The sequence below is a fragment of the Labeo rohita genome, chromosome 1, assembly GCF_022985175.1.
Source record: "Labeo rohita strain BAU-BD-2019 chromosome 1, IGBB_LRoh.1.0, whole genome shotgun sequence".
Taxonomy (NCBI): Eukaryota; Metazoa; Chordata; class Actinopteri; order Cypriniformes; family Cyprinidae; genus Labeo; species Labeo rohita.
The window spans coordinates 30,652,903-30,675,344 of NC_066869.1; the positions used below are offsets into that span (position 1 = coordinate 30,652,903).

Here is a 22,442-nt window from a genome sequence, read left to right on the forward strand (position 1 = left end):
AAAACTGTGTCTGTTTAACCCTCCTGTTGTGTTCAACTGGGTACAATTTTTTTGTGTAGTCAAATTTTACCCACTTATTTTTATGTCCAAAATTACCTGTAAACTAGTCTCCTTTTTGTTCATTAATTTATTCTTATTTATTCTTATTCTTATTTTTATTTTTTGGTCATGACTACTTTTAGTGACAATTTGTATAGTGAGGTTTAAGAGTATCTAACATTATTTGTACTATTTATTGCCTTTTTTCCCATAATTTTTTGACATAATGACATCTTTTTTACATGGCACAGGTTAGTTCTCTTCCGTATCAGTAGCCAATGAGCTTGCTGCTCAACATTCAAATATATGACTAGTGCTAGCTGTAGCAGTTGCAGCGTGCTTCAGAAACCCTTCACCTTCCCCAGCTCCACCTGTATAGATCTGCTATGGGGTGCTTCACGTATGGTGTATGGGGGTTAGTTCATGTATGTTATATGTGCAGCAGCAGTATTTCATACATGCTCACCCCAGCATGTTGTGGATGTAATGGCAGTAGCAAGTTTTGGTACTTGCTCTGCTGCAGCAGCAGCGTAGCAGGTCTGTTCTGCCAGGACCAGTCACATTAACACTGTCATATACATTACCATGCCAATCCCTCCGAGAGGGATGACAAAAATTATGTTAGACACTATTTAAACTTGGGTTTCTCCTGCTTCTATTCAGTGCTGCAGCCATCAAGTAATTGAGAAGAAAAACTTAACCAGAAACATCCTTTGACAGAGTTTTTGACCGTGAAACTCTATGAATAAATCTTGAGTCCTAAACTTTTTTTTTGTATAGTCTTTCCAAAACATCTATGTAGGGATGTAACGATAACTGGTTTGATGATTAATAATGATAAAATGGTTAGTATTACCCCACGGTTAGTATTACCATTTCATATCTTAATTATTATTATAACCGTATTCGATTACCGCAATTTAAACAAATGATAAATAAATACTGTACAGCATAAAGCACAGTTACAGTCTAGCGTACGCACAGCACGCAGAATAGCTCCATTTAGTGTGAAAACAGGGCAGAAAAGCTGAGAGGTTTTAAAAGAGTGCTAAGGGAATTATACAAATGAATTTATAAATGAATTAATTATATGACTGTACCTCTGAAGTCTGTACCTTCTGACTGTCTTCAGAAAAGATTCAGTAGCATTTTCATTTCATCTTTGCTCCATGTAATGCCTAATAAAATATTCTTTACATTCAGCTTGTGTGTCGTATTTGTCTGGCCAAAAATTGGACCGAATTTGCATGCCTTGTTGTAAAATTTGACCAGTTGATCAAGCTTATGTGGATTCTACAGATTTAAACAATTCAGATAAGTTATCTTGAATTATTTATGGAGCAGATAAAATACATATAATCATTTATTAATCAATTATCATTTTGACTCATTTTGAACCCTGCTCTTTATATAAAGACTGAAATGTGAGGTTTACTTTTCTATGAAATTTTTCAAAGTTTTATTTGAACATTTACATTAGATATTTAAACATGCTATTAGATAAACTGTTGTCAGTTATGTCGTTATTTAAAATCCGGACATCATTAGTAATGTAATTGTTTTAGTGTTTATGCAAACAAAAAGTAATTTTATTTGTTGTTTGCTGATTTTAAATATAAAACTCTGTGAAGTTATATGTGTGTCAGTACTTTTTGAACATTTCCAGCACATTTTAACAATACCGTTATAATACTGATAACTGTGATAATTTTAATCACTATAAACGTGATGAGAATTTTTCATAACTTTACATCCCTACATCTGTGTATTGAATGCATGCACATTCATGACCCTAAATGAAAAATAATCACAAAATTTCAAAAAGTAAATAGTTTAACCAGTATTTCAAGTGTGGGTCAAATTGACTCCAACGCAACAGAAGGGTTAAAAGATCACTGTTTAAGTTGCTTATATCCTGTCCCAGTTTACTCCAATAACGCTATCTTTTTAATTTAAGAAATAAGATCGTAAATACATTTGCTTTAAAATAAAATAAATTAACTCCTTAATTACTGTCTCTTCTTCATTTTAAAAGCATTTAATGCTCTTCCTCCCCCTACAAAAACCTGAACCAGTTATCTTCATAATAAAATGTTGCCCAAAATATTTTTAATTTATACATGTACTACCTATTGTACATAACTATGTGTGTGAATATACTTTTTATAGATCATATGTATATAAACATCTCTGAATTTAAGTTAAAGAGATACAATTTGTATCAACAAGGACAGGTATTCTCTGGCTTCCCTAAGTCACAGGAAATGAAAACAGTTTTGGAATAATTCATGCCTTTTAAGAAAATTTTCAAAACATTAAAGAAATCAGGCCTCAACCTTATTTGCTTTCAACAAGAGCAGGATACAACATCATGCACCCATAAGGTTAACCAGAGATGTCCCTTACTAAAACTAAGGTACACAGACAGAGCTGGTGACAACTGTCTTAACTACACTACACCTGTGGCTACATTCAGACCGTTTTTCTATGATAACACTGACAAAACTACAGAATACCCAAGGCTATTCACAAAAAAAAAAGCAAACACACCCTGACACATTCATCTCTATATGTAAAAGAATAAACATTACAAAATCATAATTAACATGGCAATATAAGCAGTCAGTAATAGGCAAATTAGTTCACTGGACTAGCCACTTTTGCATATAAAGAACCAAATTTAAATATAACTAGATTATGGAGAATGTGATTAAAAAGAAAGAAAGAAAGAAAGAAAGAAAGAAAGAAAGAAAAAGGAAATAATTCAAGTGAGAGTTGGCATTACATCACAAAGAGGAGGAAAAGGCAAAGAGCTGCAGGATTATGGCTATAATTCTGAACCTGCAAAGAAAATAAAAATACTTAAAGCTTTTTTAATGATAGCACCTCTGAATTTGAAAGTGATTATCTTCCAGAAATTAACAAATGTATACAAAAATATTTCTCAAATAAGAAGTTCTTGTGACATTCTAAAAAAGCAAAGAGGGTCCCGCCCTTTACACACATTTCATGAAACTGATGCCTTGATCTGTTGACACAGATGAATGCAATGCTTTAAACATATGTTTTCTCCAGTCTAATATATTTGTGTAGCGCTATTCACAGTACACATTGTTTCAGAGCAGCTTTACAGATATAATAGCCAAGCTGTCCTAATAGATTCTATTGCAGACCATCTACACCTACAAATACTCTGGCTTTCCATCTCCTCTTACTGATTGCCATAAGTTACCAAACTGAATTGAATTTGATAAACAGCAATAAAAAGTGCCTTGTGATTCATTACATGCTCACCTAAACATAATCATGAACATAAAGTAAAACATTTCAGAAAATAAATAGCAAAAAATAAATATCGCACGCATCACAACATTCACACTTTGGGTCTATAACGTCTTTTATAGCTATATTCTCCTCATAAGTCAGCCAATAATTTCTATCAGTCTCACTTCTAGCAAGAAATCAAAAACGCTTAACATTACGATGCCCATGTCTACAGATCATAACTTTCTCAAAGCTGAAAATTTAAATCTGTAACATGGTAAATTTAATGCAGTGTTTTACATAAATAGACATCACCAACGAACTCAATTTTATTAGGGTGCAAGAAGCTAGCAGGAGAGTGTAGGTTTAAAGGGATACTCTATTCAAAAATGAAGAGTCTCTCATCATTTCTCACCATCATGCCATCCCACATGTATATGGTTTTACTTCATCAGATGAACACAAATGGAGATTTGGACCACTGGGCTCCACGAATTTCACAATGCACTTCATCACATTTCACAACATGCTTATGTCAAGTGAACACACTTTTGACAATTGACCAGAAGATGGTTCATATTTTAAAAAGTTAAAATATAAGCATCTTTCATATACACCTACCATTTTACCTCAGAAAACACTAATTCAACAACTGGAGTCGTCGTATGGATTGCTATTGTGTTTTGTGTTGCTTTTGAACCTTCATCTTTGGCGGTTCCATATATGTATGGACTTCCAGAGATTTTTTTTTTTTTTTTTTTAATTTTCTTTGTGTTCATCTGAAGAAAGAAACTCACACATTTGCTGTAACATGAGAGTGAGCAAATGTTGAGAGTATTTTCAGTTTACCTCAGCGCTTAGTATCCAGCATGGTTCTTTTCTGCCAAGATGGCTGCTGCCAGCTGCTGGGCATCGGTCACATGAGGGTAGCGCCCCATGACCAACTGTACTAGCTCTGTGGGAAAAATGTTGCACAGGTTGGTAAACACTTTCTCTCTTACTTCCTGGTAACGACTCAAGGCAAGAGGCTCCTGCTGCTGGTGTGATAAAATGTGGGGCAAATGGGATGGAGGAGGAGCAGAAGCACAGCCCCAGGGCATCCGCCACATCTGTTCACGGTTCTTTAAAAGATCCCATTGTTGTGGGTGCTGTCTATAATGTGGATCCCAGCTGGTCTTTCGCTCTTGGGATAGGTAGGGTTTTCTAGGCACCAATGGAGAGTGTTCATAAAGCCTGGAGTCTGACACACTGTCCAAACGTGTTGAGGCAAGGCCACGACCCAGTGGAGAGTTCTGGGAGTGAGTGTTGCTCTGGCAGAGAGAAGGATAGTCTCCAGGATAACTTGAGCGGGAACCTACCACTTGCTGGCGTTGGGGAGACATGTAGGAGACAGAGTGCTGGAAATGGGGGTCTTGCTGGTCCTCTAAAGCAAAACTCTGAACACGGGGTATGCTGTGGTGGAATCCTGGGTGGTTAGATGTAGCAGGAGAGAGAATGAACCCTGGAGGAATAGCAGAGGGTAACTGATAATTTCTACGATGATGATGGTGGTGATGACACTTCATTCCTTCATCCAGTAACAAATCAGGAGAGCTCATGCAAGAATGCTCGTTGTGGGTTGCCATGCCATAAGAATCTGAGCTCATGCTGCCATCACTGCTGCAATCTGATGCCACTGAGCTGGTCCGTGGATCAGCATCAGACAGGAAGTGACGCTCTGGACTGCTGTGAGAAGGCAGGCTTAGGCCAGAGTATGCCCTAACCATGCAGTAATAAAGATCAGGAGATTCACAGTTTGTGTGGGGTTCTGCTTGAGACTGCTTGTGATCCTTCAAGTCCTGGCTATACCCATGACAGGAAGGAGGACCTCCTGGAGCTGGAGGCAGAGCTAGGTTGCTCTTACACAGATCTACTTTAGTTTTGGAACACAGCTTATCCTCCACATCACTGTAAGAGAAGGCACGGAGACTGGGGTCCAGTTGCCTCTTTGGTTGAGATCGTTTACCGTCACTGGCTTTATCATTACGGGAGCCTCCAGGCTCACTGTGGCTTTTCACGAAACCTGTCTCTCCCACACTTTTGACTGTGGAGATCTTGGCACTGGCACGGAGCTCATCTGCCACCGCTCGCTGTGGCTGTGTACCACGCTCTGGATGGTAAAACTTACACTTGTGCCCGTAGGTGCATTTCTTTCCTAATGGAAATAAGGGGGAAAAAAATGTTGTAGTGCTTAATTTGTAAATTGGAAGGTGAAGGAACGCCAAGGACATAGCGATTGCAGGTCTCAGAACACATAATACATGATTAAAATGACATAGACTCGAAGCTTACAGGCTCAAATAACGCTATAAATATTGTGGCAATTAAAAATAATTGTAGGCTACACACATGCATTTACAAATTACACAATCAGGTAAAAATATTTTTAATTAAAAATGATGCAATTTGACTAAATAAAGTCAGTGTTCCTGCCAGTCTCTTAACATTTCTATCATATGTGAGAAAATAATTTAATAAACATTTAGCTACTTACATCTTACCTTGTGCTCTTATGCTCTTTTACTGTTAAAACTGAAGCATCATTCTAGAATCTGATTTGGTTGGCCATCTCAATCATTTTGACACCACTGAGCATTGTTATTAGGCTGTTATTAGTGCTGTTATTAGGCAGACCAGACTAAAAATTAACTTTTAAAGGAACACTCCACTTTTTTTTTGAAAATAGGCTCATTTACCAACTCCCCTAGTGTTAAACAGTTGTGTTTTACCGTTTTCGAATCCATTCAATCGATCTCCGGGTCTGGCGGTAGCACTTTTATCATAGCTTAGCATAGATAATTGAATCTGATTAGACCGTTAGCATCTCGCTCAAAAATGACCAAAGAGTTTTGATATTTTTCCTTTAAAACTTAAAACTCTTCTGTAGTTTCACTGTGCACTAAGACTGATGGAAAATGAAAAGTTGCGATTTTCTAGGCCGATATGTCTAGGAACTATATTCTCATTCCGACGTAATAATCAAGGAACTTTGCTGCCGTACCATGGATGCAGCAGGCGCGATGTAATTACGCAGAACATAACCAACGTGACCACCTGCTTGCACAGGGAGACTAATTTCAGGCGCTGTGCAATATCATCAGATGAATGGATTCGAAAACGGTAAAACTTAACTGTTTAACTCTAGGGGAGTTGGAAAATTAGCCTATTTTCAAAAAAAGTGGAGTGTTCCTTTAAACGTTTTGCCGTCCTAATAACATACAATGCCCAGTAAAGAGCAGAAGAGCAAAATAAAGAATATCAAATACTTGGGGACATGTCTTTCTCAAATAATGTTTATTGACATAGTGTTAACGTAAATAGCATATTTATGCCTGGGAGCGTCTGTTCATCTCTCGTCAGAAGCGCCTACAACGACAGATACTGATTCCGCACAAACAGGTACTGGAACACAGACAGTCAAAAACTGAGAGGTTGAGAAGATTTTATTATACTACAATATATAATATATTATATACAATAATACACTATTTTATATACACTACAGATTATCAAGTAATTACAGAAATATGTGCAATTAATACATTTTTTGGTCAACTGACAGCCTTAATATTAGGGGTGCTCCGATTGATCGGCTACCGATCATTATTGGCCAATAATCACTTGGGGATGTTTGATCGGCGGTCTCTAAAAAGGCCGATCTCATAAAAAGTTCTAAAGCTGATGATGCGCCTGCCGTAAGTGGTTTGGTACGACATGCAACGGCACCGTCTCAGTCTCTTTTCGGCGCGGGTAAAAAAATTATTCTGCTGAACATGAGGTACAATTCATATACTTCATTAAATAACTTATAAAGTAATTTGAAAACAAGGTTGTTTATTAACAACAGGATTGCTTGTAATAAAGATTTAAATAAAAAAAGGCAGTAGAACTGACTGTTTCTTTTAATGGTCAGTTTTTAATTTAGAATGTTTGTGATACCATAAGAAAAGTAGTTTTAAATGTTTTGCCACTTGCTTGAGCAACTTGCTTGAACTTAATACCTAAATCTAGAAGAAAACGCAAAAGTAAAATGCATTGAATAATGTGTTGCTTATATTTATTGTTTAAACACATCTATGAAAGATTACTGTACTGTGTAAAAAAAAAATCGCAATGCTGAAAAAGTATTTTCAGTAACAATGATTTTAAATCAAAATAATGGATAAATGTGTTTGTGGAAATCAGGCTTGTGTTGTGCGTAAGCTTATAATTAATAATTGCACAATTCTAAAAACAAAAATGCATGAACACTTGAACACTGCATGATCAAACATTTAGGTGAGATAAATATATATTTAAAAAAATCAAAATAATGTTCCCCTCCACCCCTCAAATAAATAAACTCCTCTCTCAAAAAAAAAAAAAAAAAAAAAAAAAAAAAAAAAAAAAAAACAGACCCTGAATAAGTGTGTAAAAATCCTGATTGGAGTATCTCTATAAATAATTCTACATGATTAATAGAAGGCTTTAAAAAGATCTGTATCGGTGATCGGATCAGTAGATACAGCTTTCCGTGATCGGCGATCTGTGATCGGCAGTGTTGGGCAAGTTACTCTGAAAATGTAATTAAATTACTGTTCTGATTACTTTATTTCAAAAGTAATTAGTTACATTACTCGTCACGTTACTTTTTTTCTGTACATCCACGAAATTTACGTGAAATAGTGAACTTTTGTGTTGCCTACCATCCCAGCATAAATGCTCCGATAAAATATTTGTTATTAAAGCATCAACATTCACAAACCGCTGTTATTTTAACTAAAAGCAATAGGCTGCTGCCTGTGTGGTTGCAGAATACACGGCATTTCGAGCGGTGAGTGGATTCTCTGATTGTCCACTGCATTTCAGAAATCAGTATTGTTCAATGCTGCAAACACCTTATAAATAGAAACTCTGCCTATGCTTATGCCTGTTGATCGTTTTTGTTTTATATAGCTGTTCTTGTTGCTTTTGTGCAGTACATGAATAGCAATTAATTTGTTTTAGATATTTTATATTTAGACAGTTCTATTTTGCGGGAGTCCCGCAAATCATTTTATTCTATCGCATCCCGCACAAACACGAGTCTCTGCCCGCCCGCGCCCGCACCCGCAGTCGCACATCAAGTCTTGTACCGCACAAGTCTTGTACTCTCTGTTGCATCGAGTCCACTGCCAGTGGATTAGAGACCACTCTCGCTGGTCTGGACGCAACAGAGAGCGGCGCGGTATGACAACAGAAGCTGATGCGTTGCTCTCCGCACCCGGTACGTTTTCAATAAGTTTTAATGTGCCGTGCTGCCCTTTCAGAGGTTTTAAATTGGATTTTTTACGGTTGCAAAAGGATTTCTTCCCCTCTAACTGACAACGCACAACAGTGTTCTTGCCTTTGACAGAAATAAACTAAAATGAATGATTGTATTTCCAGCTACAGAACGCGTGCTTTCCACTGTCCATGCTGACTACGTTTTCATTGGTAGAATCCGCCTCACAGGCGGCCTCAAAAAACCCTGATAGGAGCACCTCTACCTAATATACACTGCTGTTCAAAGATTTTTTTTCTAGAACTGTTCAACATTTACAATATTCAGAAAAGTTTCTTAAGCAGCAAACCAGGACATTTTGAATGATTTCTGAAGGATCATGTGATCATGTGACACTGAAGACTCAAGTAATGGCTGCTGAAAATTCAGCTTTGAGTTTTATTTATATATATATATATATATATATATATATAATATAACATTTTTAAATAAATGTTAAAATTGATAGCTCTTTGAGTGACAGTTAGGCTATATATACACATATTTAACAGTCATTCAGTTTCAAGCAACTGTAAAACAGCATTAAAAACACTTACCATATGGACAGGGCTGTTTCTTATGCTCTGGAATGATGGGTCTTTTTCTAAGAAAATTCTCCAGACTTGGTCCATGTCGACCCAGTGGATCATCAGGAGGCATAAACCTAAGAGATTTTTTTCCCCCAGATTATTATTATTATTATTTTTATTTACTTATTTATGTTCATAAAAAGGCAAAAGAGCAAACTGAAGTACACTGAAATCACTAAAATTAAGATTTTTATTCAAAATTCATATTTATACCTCAATACCTGATTAAAAGGACTTACTTATCATTTACAAAGGAGTACATCAGAAGGCGTTCATCAATAAATTTTTTCCATTCCGGTTTTTCAACAGCCAAGTCTCTGTAGTTGTCATTGGAGACAATGATGCCATCTGATTCATAAGCTAGCTTAACAATGAACCTGTCATCATAGCAGACTACTCTGCGGCCCTGGACACGACGTGAGGGTGTGAAAACAAGAATCTTATCCTTTTCCAGCTGTCTCAAGATCTCCTGATCTGTAAGAGGGAAAAATCAGTTTGATTTGTACATATAGGTAGTCACAGACTGTGAGTCCTTTTTTCCATTAACTGCAATAAAAAATTAACTTAAGAAAAAAAAAATTACACCATTGCATCTTACCTTTAAACCATTAAAAGTATTTTACCCACTGATCTATAATAGAGAACATATATATATATATATATATATATATATATATATAGATCAGTGATTTTACCTAACATAACCTAAGGAAAAGGTTCACAGACAAGTTTAAATCACAACATTTGCTCATTTGATGGCCTGATGACTAAACTTCTTACCTGTGATGAGAGCATCAGGGCGGGACTGTTCTTTCCTCCAGGCTGGCACAAAAACTGTAACATCTCGATGGCCACGTTCAAGAAACCAGTCAACTGCAAGCTGAATGCCATGACAGGAAAACATCTCCTTATTGCCATGGCTGTAAAAAAAAGTTAAAATTAAAAATAAACAACTGTAACTGTAAATACATTATAACCTTTAAATAAAGTGTATTCACTGTGTTGGTTTGATTTGAAATTTAGTAAAATGCTGGTCACAGGTCTTCAAGCAAGACTTCGTGACATTGGCAAGAATATCTGAACAATTAAGCAAATAGTCAGTTCGTATACATTTCTATACGCACACACACACACATATATTTCACATATGTAAGTATGTAATATATATAAATACATTAATACACAGCAGAAATAATTAAAGTATTGAGTATGAGAAACTTCTCAAATTCTGCAATTTCTTATTACATAAAAGAACTTATTATTACATAAAGAAATGTCTTATTACATCAGGTCTATTTGAAGATGTTTTAGCAAGTTGATCAGTTACCAAAAAGCATGCCAATATTAATGGGCAAAATATATGAAAATATGTAATCAAGAGTTGAGTATTTTAAATCAAAACATTTTTAATTGGAGTAATTTCTTCATAATTAAATGTGTTAAATAGCCCGCTGTTGATAACAATATAACTGTCAGTTTTGTTTATTTTTTCTTCTGTGACCACACCATAACCTAACCACAAAGCCTAATCGATCATAGGGTTTGAAGGCAGAGCAAGGTAGGATTTTCACAGAAAAATCTCCTCCTGTTAGCTTTAATTCTTTTTTTTTAATTCTTTAATTTGTGTCCAAAGTCACTGGTAGTTGACCTGTTTTAACTGTTATGAACCTTTATGTTAGGCTAGGCATTAGTTTTTGGCAGGTCCTAATCATGGTTAATCTACCACCCACATGTTTCTGGGGTTTCTAAAGTTAGACTAGGCTCTCCTGTGGCTCCCTTGAAGTTGAGTCTATCATGTGTCTATCGGGAACCAGATGAGTCCTCTGCACAATCTGACTTTGCTGCAGCCTGGAATTAAACTGCTGGTTTCGTCTGGCCAAAGGGTAACTGGCCCCCCGACTGAGCCTGGTTTCTCCCAAGGTTTTTTTCTCCATTTCTGTCACAGATGAAGTTTTGGCTCCTTGCCGTTGCTTAGTTGGGGACACTTATTTTCCAATGATATCGTCGACTTGACTGCACAGATACTATTTAAACAACTGAGCTGGACGATGACATCACTAAATCAATGATGAGCTGAGTATAACTGAAAATTGAGTGTTTACTGTTGTCCTTGTGCATTATTACACACTATTTTTCCTATTTAATACTGTAAAGCTGCTTTGACACAATCTGTGTTGTTAAAAGCACTATATAAACAAAGGTGACAATCTGAGGGTTGAGCGAGATGTCCCTCCCCAATAGTTATGAGTCCTTGCTCCCTTTTCTTAGTAAGCAGGGCATGAACACTCCCCTTATTTGTAAGGGCAATTGTTCAGAGGTGTAGCTCCTCTGTGAGGCTTGGGGAGATTATTGTATGCAACAACTACTTGCAAACTAATTACATTTGCCTTTCTTGATCTACAGCCTTTCATATAGTAATCAATACTGTATCTTGCCAGGGGTGGTGGGTATGCCCAGGTAGAGAATTCAATGTTTCTCCCAGTTGCAGGCATACTTGAGCTGTGTCAAGTGGAAAAGAAAGAAACCCCCTTTTGTAAGGGGTTGTAATATATACCATAAGAGTTGAGCAAAGAAGACTGATCTCAGAACTGGCATTAGCACAGTTATTGCTCATTGCATGAATCATGAAGTCAATAAAGCTGCCAGCACCCTAAGCATGAGGTGATGGCAATGGCTGTAACAATGCACCCTTTAGTCTGACTGACTTAAAATTTGGAATGCAGTGTCTTTGTCCAAGTTGGCACCAATGTCTATAAAGGCAGCGTATCTTAAAAAACATGTCTGCCATCAGCCATTCAACTTTGAGCACCAAATTTGTCTGTGACAAATTTGAAGGAAATCGGCCACTAGGTGGTGCTATTGTAGGCCTTGTATATCACAGTGTTTCACTCATACACACAAGATTGATTTCCTCATTCTGAACAACTTTGCCTCTACAACCACTGCTGTTAATCGCACCGTTCGTTAAATATTTGACATTATGTAAAAAAAGCTACTTTTTTCTAACTCATCCTAGATAGTTCTTTCAGTTTTGATACAGACCATCTTTAAATGGTTCTAATAAAAAAAATGATCAAAAGCTTTTTGATAGACCCAACTGTTCTTGGATAATGTACAAATGAATTTGACAAAGAGCTCGCCAAATTGCACATGAGGCTATATTCTCCTCAACGCTTCATTGTGTACAGACCAAACTTGGAGTTTATGACACCCATGAGGTTACCTGCACAGCCTTGGCACAGTGCCACTTGATGGTCAGGAGATATGAAAAATGCCAAAATGGATCTAAGGCTGTTTTTCTACAATGCTTTCGTATATTCGCACCAAACAATGTATGTGTCATTGTCACCCTTAATTAACCACACCACATCAATTTGGGACCAGTGCCATCCTATTGGTCAAATGTGAAAAATCAATAAATAACATTACTACTGATTTTATTTATTATTTATTTATTTGTCAACCTTTTTGGGTAAAATCATCTTAATTTGACTATAGTTGCTCAAAGGTATTAAAACGCTTGAACCCCAGTAACTGATGTCAAAATCATGTAATGTGAATGTCGTATAGTATCTTTGTTTGATACTAAAAAACGAGTTGAAAGCTGTGGAAGAGACACTTCCCCCCTACCCCCAGAAAGTGTTTCAATTAGATAGAAGTTGCAATAGTTCTATATTTAATGGATGTGCCCTTGACAAAAAAAATCATGCTTGGAAAAAAAAATTATCAAAACATTTTGATCTATAAAATTGTTGGTTGTGGCCCATTATGACTAATACGCCTATATCTTGTGTGCACAGAAGAAGTCCAAACTTCTCAAAACATTGTAAATATGGAAAACAAGTCATCTTGAGGAATCATGCTTAGCTTCATAAATTTCTTATGCTCAGATGGCTAATAGCAAAACCATCAGCCATTTGAACTTATTACTGCTATAAAAGTGCTGTAAAAATGTTTCTTAATCCACTAGAGGTACAAGGATAAGAAATCTTTTTATACTAATCTTTTTCTATTGGTTTACATTCATTTGAACAAAAATAGCGAACAAAACCAGTTTATATAGCGCATTGACAATACTGTTTTAAAGAATTAGTTTAAAATACATCTGTTATTTATTTGCTTATAAATTATTAAATGTCAATTTAACTATAATATATACCACAATAATATTGAAACACTTATTTGTCAAGTTGCCAGGCATTAAAAAGTTGCTGTCCATTTAAAATGAAGGATAAGATAATACAGTATAATATTTCACACACTTTGTGTTGTGGTAGGAATAGTAAAACAAACACTTATATTCTAAACGCAAAGCATATACTGTATGTAATCATAGAGATGGCACATTCTCATATAACTTGACACCAACTCAGAAGAACCTGCAGCCCTGTTGCAGACCTAGTATTTTTATTTTGCAGTATTACTATATTATATGTACACATATATAATAAAAAGGCAGGCTAAAATAACATGCAAGCATGGTGCACTAATCAACTTCCATTTGTTTTACCAAAATTTTTCCTATTTGGGTATCAGCCATTTTGTGATCATTAAAATTACCACAAGCATAACCCCTGCTACTTCAGGTCATGGCATATAATTTGATTGTTTAGTGATTTATTAAGGATAAATATTATTAAATGACTCAATTATATGTGCTTTTTTAGTTTTTGGATTCTCACCTCATAGCCACATTGCTGCCATCAATAACAATGGGGCGAAGATTATCCTTATCATCCACAGAAGGGGACTCTGATCGATGCGAGTCAACTGAATCAGAAAAACTGCAGGAAGATGTGCCAGAGGATGACGATGATGTGGAAGTGGATTGGGAGAGAGTCTGTGTCCCACCCTCATTCTCTGGCTTACTGCCCAGGTTTACCAGCTCCCCAAGAACATCATTGATCAATGCACCCGACCCTAGCTTGTTCAGAACCAGCCGAACCAAGTCTTCTGCATAGCCAAGCTTAAGGGCAAACTCCATCTTTGTCTGGTATTCCCTCAGTGTATCCACAGGGCCTGACTCTTGGGGTACCATATCCAGAACCACTGAATCCATATCCAGACTTGGAGACCAACAGTGCGATGAATGGACTGCATAGGTGGACCCATCAAGTGGATCGACGAGAGGATGACTGTGGCTCTGCACAAGCTCACTGCATGACCCTGCACTTTCCTCCGAGTCATCTTGTGACGAAGAACTGCAGCTCCTAGTGCAGGGGGCCACAAGGTCACCTGTGTCAGATGAACCACTGTCCATGATAAGTCCGGCGTCAGTGCCAGTCTGCTGGTCTGTAGCCTTCACATGGAGGTAGTCTAGATCCAGCCCCAGTTTGAGGATGTGGCCTGTTCCATCATCCAGATGGTCTTTCAGGCCCATGAATCTGCAACAAACATCCAATGCTGTTCTAACTAAGAGTCTTGCTGACCCTGTCACCTGTTATTCAGCCCTCAGATTGCCTTTCGGATGTGAACCTGGAGAAGAAGAGAGGGATACTTTAAGAAACTGCAAAGTAATCTGGGGAACAGTGAGAGGTGTCTAAGGTATGGAACTGCCAAAGCATGCTTGAAGCAGATGGGGTTATAAGCTCCATTAAAGGACATGACATCAGTAGTGAGAGAAATTAAAGATACAAAACGTTCTGTTGTCTTCACTCTTCACCTATTCACACTTTAGTCCCATAAATGAAACAGCAAAGTGTCCCCAACACTTTTGTCTTTGTCTCCACTCACATTTTAATATCTGTGTATGAGTTGTGGTATGATGTTGCTCTTGCCTCTTCATTTACCTTTTCTTTCCCTGTATCCTCCCACCTTACTATGCTTTTTAATATACGTCCGAAAAAAAAAAAAAAAAAAAAAAAAAAAAAAAGAAGACAAAATACATGATCTTATGTTTCACAGGAGAAACAAAATCATACAGGTTTGGAACAACATGATAGTGGGTAAACTGGCAATTTTTAAGGACAGATGAACTACCACCTTAACTTATGTACAGTATGGCACTTGAGAGAGGTGAAAAGAAACATTAGAACACTGACGATAGTTAAAATACAAGATAAATATGGCCATAATATTAAGTTTCTAGAACTCTAACCCTAAAATTAAAAATAAATGAATATATTCGGTCATCATTTATTTCCCTATGCAGAGTCTGATGAGACCAAAAGTTGTGTCAGGCCACCTGAGGCCATAAACTCCCCAACCCTACAGGAAAAACCAAGTATTATCAAAGGAATGGACCCAACAGAGATTCCTGGAGGCCTTGATAGGTTTAGACCACTTTCTCAGTCAGCAAGTAGCCCAACACAGTGGCCTCGCCTGACGAAGACCAAAGCTGGTCTGTCTTTGTTTCACCTTGGAAAATCCAGTGTAACTTTCACCTTCTTTTTGGAGCTCGAAAAAGTTTTGGACCCTGTTGACTTTTACTATATGGTATCTTTGTGTTCCACAGATGAAAAAACTATTGAAATTGTCAACTATCCAACTGTTGCTAGGCTGCAGCTGCTCTACAAAAGTGCCCCATGTGTCTGACTGGTCTACCCAAAAAAAAAAAAAAGAAGAGTCTGCCAGACCAATCTGTGCATCACTAGCTCTCAGAGGGAGGGAATGGGGGAGGGCCAGAGGAGAAAAACAAAAGATTATTCCTTTATGAGCATCTGATGGATTAAAGTGCTTGAAAATCTAAACTGACCAATAAAAAAACAACAACAACAACAAAACCTCTTTAGCCATTAATTTGCCTGTAGCGACATTTTTGATTTGTTGTCATTTTTCAAACCTTGCCAGTGAGCAATCCAGGCCCGGACCATTTGTCATTAATGAGTAATGACTATGTTGCACATGCTTAAATGTGTATGTGTGTGTGTGTGAAGTTTAAGACAATGAGTAGGCTTCCTGAAAGAGTGTGTGTGTGTTGGGGGGGTCTTGGAAGTTATTGAGTTTGTGAGGAACGTCTTCTAAGCCGTCTACTCAACCCTGTACAGACAAAAGGAGGGTCGTCGCCAAGCGAGGACTGGTGGGGGGGTGGGGGGCCTGCCAGCAGGGCAACAGATGTCTACTGAGGCCACTGGGGAACAAAAAGTGGTATTCTCCATCTACAGCACCCAAAAGAGTCAGCCACTGCATTTTCTTAACTGACTGGGGTCACGTGACACAAAAGGAAAGCTTGTCTTAATTCTGAAGTGCAAACACCCTCCCTTCTGGGATTCTTGATGACCACTTCAAATTCACACATAAACACTTTCTGAAAATGTTTCAGCTATCCTTCAGCCCCACATAACCTGAAGCACATCATATATCAACCAACCAACACAGTTATTAAAAAAGGGACGGTAAAGGGAGAGGGCCTCAAGTTCCCTTGGAAAACTTTAAGGAGTGGCAAAGCAATCCAAAACAATATTTTTTTTTCCATTCTCTAAAATATATCTGCAATTATGTCCTTCCAGTTTTCTTTTTCAAAGAAAGTGTTAATCAGTATGAATATATAGCAGAATGTCTATGGCAGCTGTCCTTAAGATATTCTGACACCTGTTCTTACAAGAGCCTCCTTATCCCACAAACCATGCAAAGACAAGTGAAATACTATAAGTAATAGTTACTACTAACAATAAGTGAGCAAAAAACATTAAATGAAATGTTAATTTGACATGGTGGAAATATGTGCATTCAATAAATGTTATATAAGAAAAAATAAGCATCTGTTACATAGACGTTTAATGCACTAAAGGTAAGACAGTTGACGACTGACAAAATAGGGTAAAAAAAAATATCACCAGACTTACCATAAGTGCAGGAATATCCAACGCAAAAGTAGGAAAAATGTGTGGAAAGTTCTTGCAGTTAATTAAAATATCTCTTCTCAGTTCAGTACTGGCTAACTGCCATGCACAGAATATATATTTTCCTTGTTGCACTCCAACTTAAAACCAAGAACGCACAAATCCAGTCAAGCAGATGAAGGGCCCCAAAACCCATAAAGTTTGAAGAAGTGACACTCTGTGCCGTAGACTGTGTTCCTTCAGAAGACAATGAGAGCTTGAGCAGATGGAGCTACAATGTCTACCATTCCCCGATAGGCCAGTTGCTGTGTGTGGACCAATGAGAGCACACGGAGCTCACAATTGAGTGTAAATACTGACACACACTCTCACTCGCTTTCTCTGATGCACACACACAGTTGATATTCTAAGGGAGTGTGGGGATAAGCTAGTGGCTGTCCAAAAGGTCTTCCCCCACGCGGTTCATGAATAAACGAGGGGTGCGCGGTCAACAATAGAGCCACACAAAAGAGGCCTTAGCAGGCAGCTGCAGCACGAGGCCTTAGTCATTAGGGAGCAGGCTGGCAGTGGAAAACACCTGGCTCGCTTAGGGACTACAGCAGCTCTCGCTTCTTTGTTTATTTGACTGGGGGGATGGGGGTCTGGTTCAGATACAAACAATGGGCTGAATTATGTTAAAAGCATTGCGTGTGTCTTTAAAAAAAGGGCTGGGTGAAAGGGAGCACGAGGGTGCTTGTGTGTGTGAGAGAGGGCAAAGGGTTAGATGTGTAGTTGTGTGTATGGAATGGGGCCAGATCCAGAAATCTACACACAATAAGTTCGTAGGGGGAAAAAAAGACGTCTTCATTGTTGTGCCACACTTCTACAAAATGGCTTTTTAGAGAGGACATATAAAACAAAAGGCCAAGCCTCAAGATCTAGGTTGTTGTCATTTTAGATTATGAAAGTCTTGAAAACAGAAGGCAAAGAAACCATAAAATCAATGCACAGCAACAATTCCAAGTATCTTTGACTGACTCCAAACCTGATGAACCTAACCTTTATCAATGCACACTTAACCGAACAAATTAAATTTTAAAGCAAGAAAAGTCCAACTGGCTTGTAGGCCCAGTTAACAGCTCTTCAAATATAGATCTTAAGATCAATGTTTTAGCATAGGCCTAAACATTCACAAGCATAAAACAGCTAAGAGAGACTAAAAATTCAGTTACTAAGGACATGTTTGTGGGGTAACAAGTCATGTATGACATTAGCATTCTCTTAAATGCATTTAAGGGTTTTTTGGTTGTTGTTGTTCTTAGGCTACAATAATTAAGAAACAACAGTTTTGTTTATGCAAGCTTAGATTACGTGATGCTTAGATGAAGTGTAGATAATGAAAACTAAAGCAAAAAACTAAAAGTTAATTTTTGTGACTAGGGTCCCCAAAACATCAAATACATGTATATTTTCTATTTACCAGTTTAATTTCACAGCCTCAAAAGCATAAAAAATCATTAGCAGAACCTCTGTCAGAACGTCAGCCACTTTACAAGAAAGCCACAGGACAAACTACTGTGTGACAAGTACATGACCTAATTTTTCGAAGAATGTGAGCACTTTACATTAAATGCTTAAAAAAGGCTCAAAAGCATATGTCACAGTTCTGTAGGTACCTCGGTTCGAGGGTCATGGTTCGATACGATTTCGGTACAACAGAAGAAAAAAAACAAATCTACTATACTAGGTTTCTTTTCATTTATTTTAAACAGACAGTAATACAAATTAAATTTTTTTCCACCTACATGTGAAAATACTAAATATTATATAAAATGAATATATAGGCTATAAAATCTGTACATATATACATACAAGGAAAAAATACCTGCAATATATTTAAGTTAGTTAACTGATAGACAAGGAAAAAAACTGTGCGACACGTAACGTAGCCTATATTTGCGGAGTTTCAGTACAGTTTTGTGACAGAAAGGAAACTCAAATGGCAGAAAGCAACATCCTATTTGTTTTTTGTTTAAGTTGATTTTGCTGGTATGAGGAAAGTTGAAGCAATCGCGCTGGCGCACACAAACACAAAACACAAAAATCAGTTCGAGGCTTCTAGCACTGCGCCCGCATCACTGTGCCACCGTTAGAACTCGACTGTAGTACAAATTCTGTAATTTACATAATAAATAATAGTTTAGCATTTGGATGCATCGCAAATATGGAAATATTATGGAATATTTGGATTTGTGCCGAATGAGGGAGGTAGGATACAAGAGCACAAAGCTCCATTTCGCAGACAGTTGAGTGCGCAAGCCTTAAAAGTAACGTTATACTCCTTTGTCAGTGAGAGACGCGTTCAGAATCAGCACATAGTCGCTGTCTAGTGGTCTTTGTTTTGAAGAGCGCAACTCCTGGCATTCGCTGTTCTCCTGCCGGCGGTTATCAAACAGCGTTGCATTACTGCGGGCGCCCCCTTCTGGGTTGAGGGTGAATTGCCTGTATTCGTTGTAAGGCCTCAAGCACCGAACCGAGATGCCCGTACCGTGACTGTTCGGTACGAATACATGTATCGTTACACCTCTAATCAACAGTCATACACATATTTCCATTAAAAAAGTATCGACACTGTTATTTGTTTCAATACTTTAAAGACAGAGAAAGAAAGCAAGAATGTGATTTAACTAGACAGTGTAGAAGTAGAAGGAACAAAATAAATTTGAAAAAAAATAATGACATCAACATTAATATATATATATATATATATATATATATTTGAAATTATTTTGAACAGTTAACTTTTAAAGGTACTGTTCTCTCTGAATGTTTTTCTTTCTGAGCAAAACCTCTTTTTAGCAGACAGTTCATTTACTTACAGTACCAGACCCGTACCGTGTACACATAAAAGTGGTCATCATGCAGTTACACCTTGTAATTTTTAAGGTGCTGCGTTTAATTTTCCTGTCCTTTAATGTAACTTAGTACATGATATATAATCTAATTAATATATAAATAAAAACAAATTGATAAAGTTTAACTGAGACGGTTTGTGACGACCGCGCGCGTGTTAATACGTTAAATAATTCTTGTCTAGAGAGCAATACCCATCAAAATGAAATGTTAATCTACTGCATATTAATTTGCAAGATTGTCTATAATGTATAAAATATAAAAAAAAAATAATAATTCAAGCATTTAAAGTTTGTTCGTTTAAATAATTTCAAGAAACGTTTTATAGCCATCCACCCTGAAACACACATCTATTTTAACGGAGGTGTCTCGAGTAAATCTGTACTGTGTGTGTATGTGTTACTGTAAATGCGAGTTTTGTTTTGTTACTGTGCTGCGCAAGTAGTCCGATAGTTCCGCCACTCAAGCCATTGTTCTGTACAACACGATGACGTTCTTCTCATGTCTTGGCGTTCGCGTTGCCAGCCCTACTTGAACACCAACCTAGAAGGTATTCCTGCAGCGACTGATGATTCTCTTTCTATGAAACCCGTAGACCGCATTCACCCGTTCTAACTCTACAGCGACAATAGCTCTATAGCGGCTGACCCGAACACTGCAATTATTGCTTATGCACGAGTGTACAATCAAATCCCACACATTAGAATCTGCCTTTTTCCGCGCAGTTGCGACATCACAAGTACGCGCGCAGTTTACACTGTTTACAGTATTGTTTGTCTTGTATGTCTGGAAGAGGTCAGCAAGAAATCAGATTTCATAATCTATTCGGGACATTCTTGTTCTAAATGTTGTTAAAAATGGCAGCTTGTACTTTGAAGTTTCATTGAAATTATACAAGTTTCAAATGTGCTAATTATATGAATCTGAAGATTTTGTTGTCAGGGAAAAGGGCCTCTGAGCTTTCAATTAAACACGTCCGTTGCCCACTAGTTAGTAGGGAACATAAAAAAGTGAGTTTTTAGCTATCAATCATATAGTTAACATGGCTGAACAAAAGGATAAATACATTGTGTCCAGACTGACATTAATACCAGGGCCACTGGACATGCTAATGACTTACGCTGACTCTCTAATTGATCTTTAGCTGCACCCCCACCCCCTCAGGATCAGCCAACTGACAACCATCTGCTTTGTGGACATAAGTAAACAGGTGTCTGCTTCAGAAGCTAGAGAGGCCTGCTGGAGGCTATGGACTATATTTTACATTTCTAAGACAGCTCTTTGATGTAATTCTACTCTTGAATGCTAATTAAAAACTGCACTTAGTTTTAGTTCAATAAATAGTTGCACAGCACTGGAAGAGATATTATTTTATCTGAGGATCAAATGTGATTTTACAAAAGAGAGAGAGAGAGAGAGAAAATGCTTTTAAGGCCAATTAACACTGCCCTACAAAAAACATTTTAAAGTGGGCACTTGGATGCAGTTAGATTTAGAGGGCTTGGAATCAACTATCACTGTACCGACCAATCATCAGTGTTTCAGAGTTAAAAAAAAAAAAAACAGTGCCAAAGGTCAAATTTCATTTTATTTTTTTTTGTTTTGTTCCATTGTTTCTGTGTCCTTGGTTTCCAAGTATGTTCTCTTTTGTTTCTATAGTAGCTGATTATGTTCACCTTTGTCTTAGTCTGTGTGTATACACAGCCCTCAGTTTCATTATATATGATATTTGTCCTATCTTGTCTTAATTAGGTTGGCACTCTGTGCTGTATTTTATCAATATATACTTGTGAATAGATCCTCTATATTTTTGCCTGTAAACAATCCATAACAGTCTGAATGTGTTTTATCTGTTTGTCCATATTGACTGTAAGCCACACAAAAATACAGTCAGCAATTAAAGTGCAATTAAAGCAGTATCAGTCTAACAAACAAACCAATGAGGTACAGAACAAGAAAAAATGTGATCAGATGGCTGGAGCTTCACCAGCTGAGAACAGTTACAGCTTTGACAGGAGGATAAAGTACCAAATCCTTTTTGTCCAGCAGCTCCTCTGGTATCAAAAGGGCAGCAAAAGGCCACCTTATGTCCATGGTTTCACCTATAGTCTCTTTTTCACTCCAACTATTTACTTTTCCTTTAAAAAATAGAGGGATAATTCCAAGCCTTATATTGAAAGTTCACTTAATAAATGTCGCAAGTTAGAATTTTGTGTCTGACATGCAAAATAATTAATAATATTAATTAATATGAATTATTTTTTAAATGTCATAGGAACTATGTAGAGTCAAACTTAGGTAACTGTGATTTCAAAAAGAAGCATCAGAGATTGGTTAGGCACACCTTAGACAGGTCTTACTTTAATAAGACCCAAACTTTTATGACTCTAAAGTCAGTGGACAATATATAAAAATTAATTCATTCAGGGAATGGTTAAGAGAGTAAGAGTAAAATGTTGAACATTTAAAGAAGTCCACTTCCAGAACAAAAAAATTACAGATAATGTACTCAACCCCTTGTCATCCAAGATACCATACCAGTCCAATATATGGAAA

The 22,442-nt window shown here is 37.2% G+C and overlaps 1 protein-coding gene across 2 annotated transcripts; it reads right to left on the reverse strand.

The window, feature by feature from the left end:
* Positions 1-1,187: 1,187 nt before the first annotated feature.
* On the reverse strand, positions 1,188-20,445 carry LOC127170501 (probable ribonuclease ZC3H12C). Of its 2 annotated transcripts, none has more exons than XM_051118505.1 (6): positions 20,316-20,445; positions 13,896-14,688; positions 9,994-10,133; positions 9,453-9,687; positions 9,181-9,287; positions 1,188-5,497 (listed from the first exon to the last, which is right to left on the reverse strand). In XM_051118505.1, exons 2-6 carry the CDS (start codon positions 14,591-14,593, stop codon positions 4,161-4,163), a joined length of 2,517 nt encoding a protein of 838 aa, XP_050974462.1. In that variant the 5' UTR covers positions 14,594-14,688; positions 20,316-20,445; the 3' UTR covers positions 1,188-4,160. The 2 variants fall into 2 exon arrangements, with proteins under 2 accessions (XP_050974462.1, XP_050974454.1); XM_051118497.1 differs by lacking the exon at positions 20,316-20,445 and adding an exon at positions 16,998-19,590.
* Between the last annotated feature and the right edge of the window lie 1,997 nt (positions 20,446-22,442).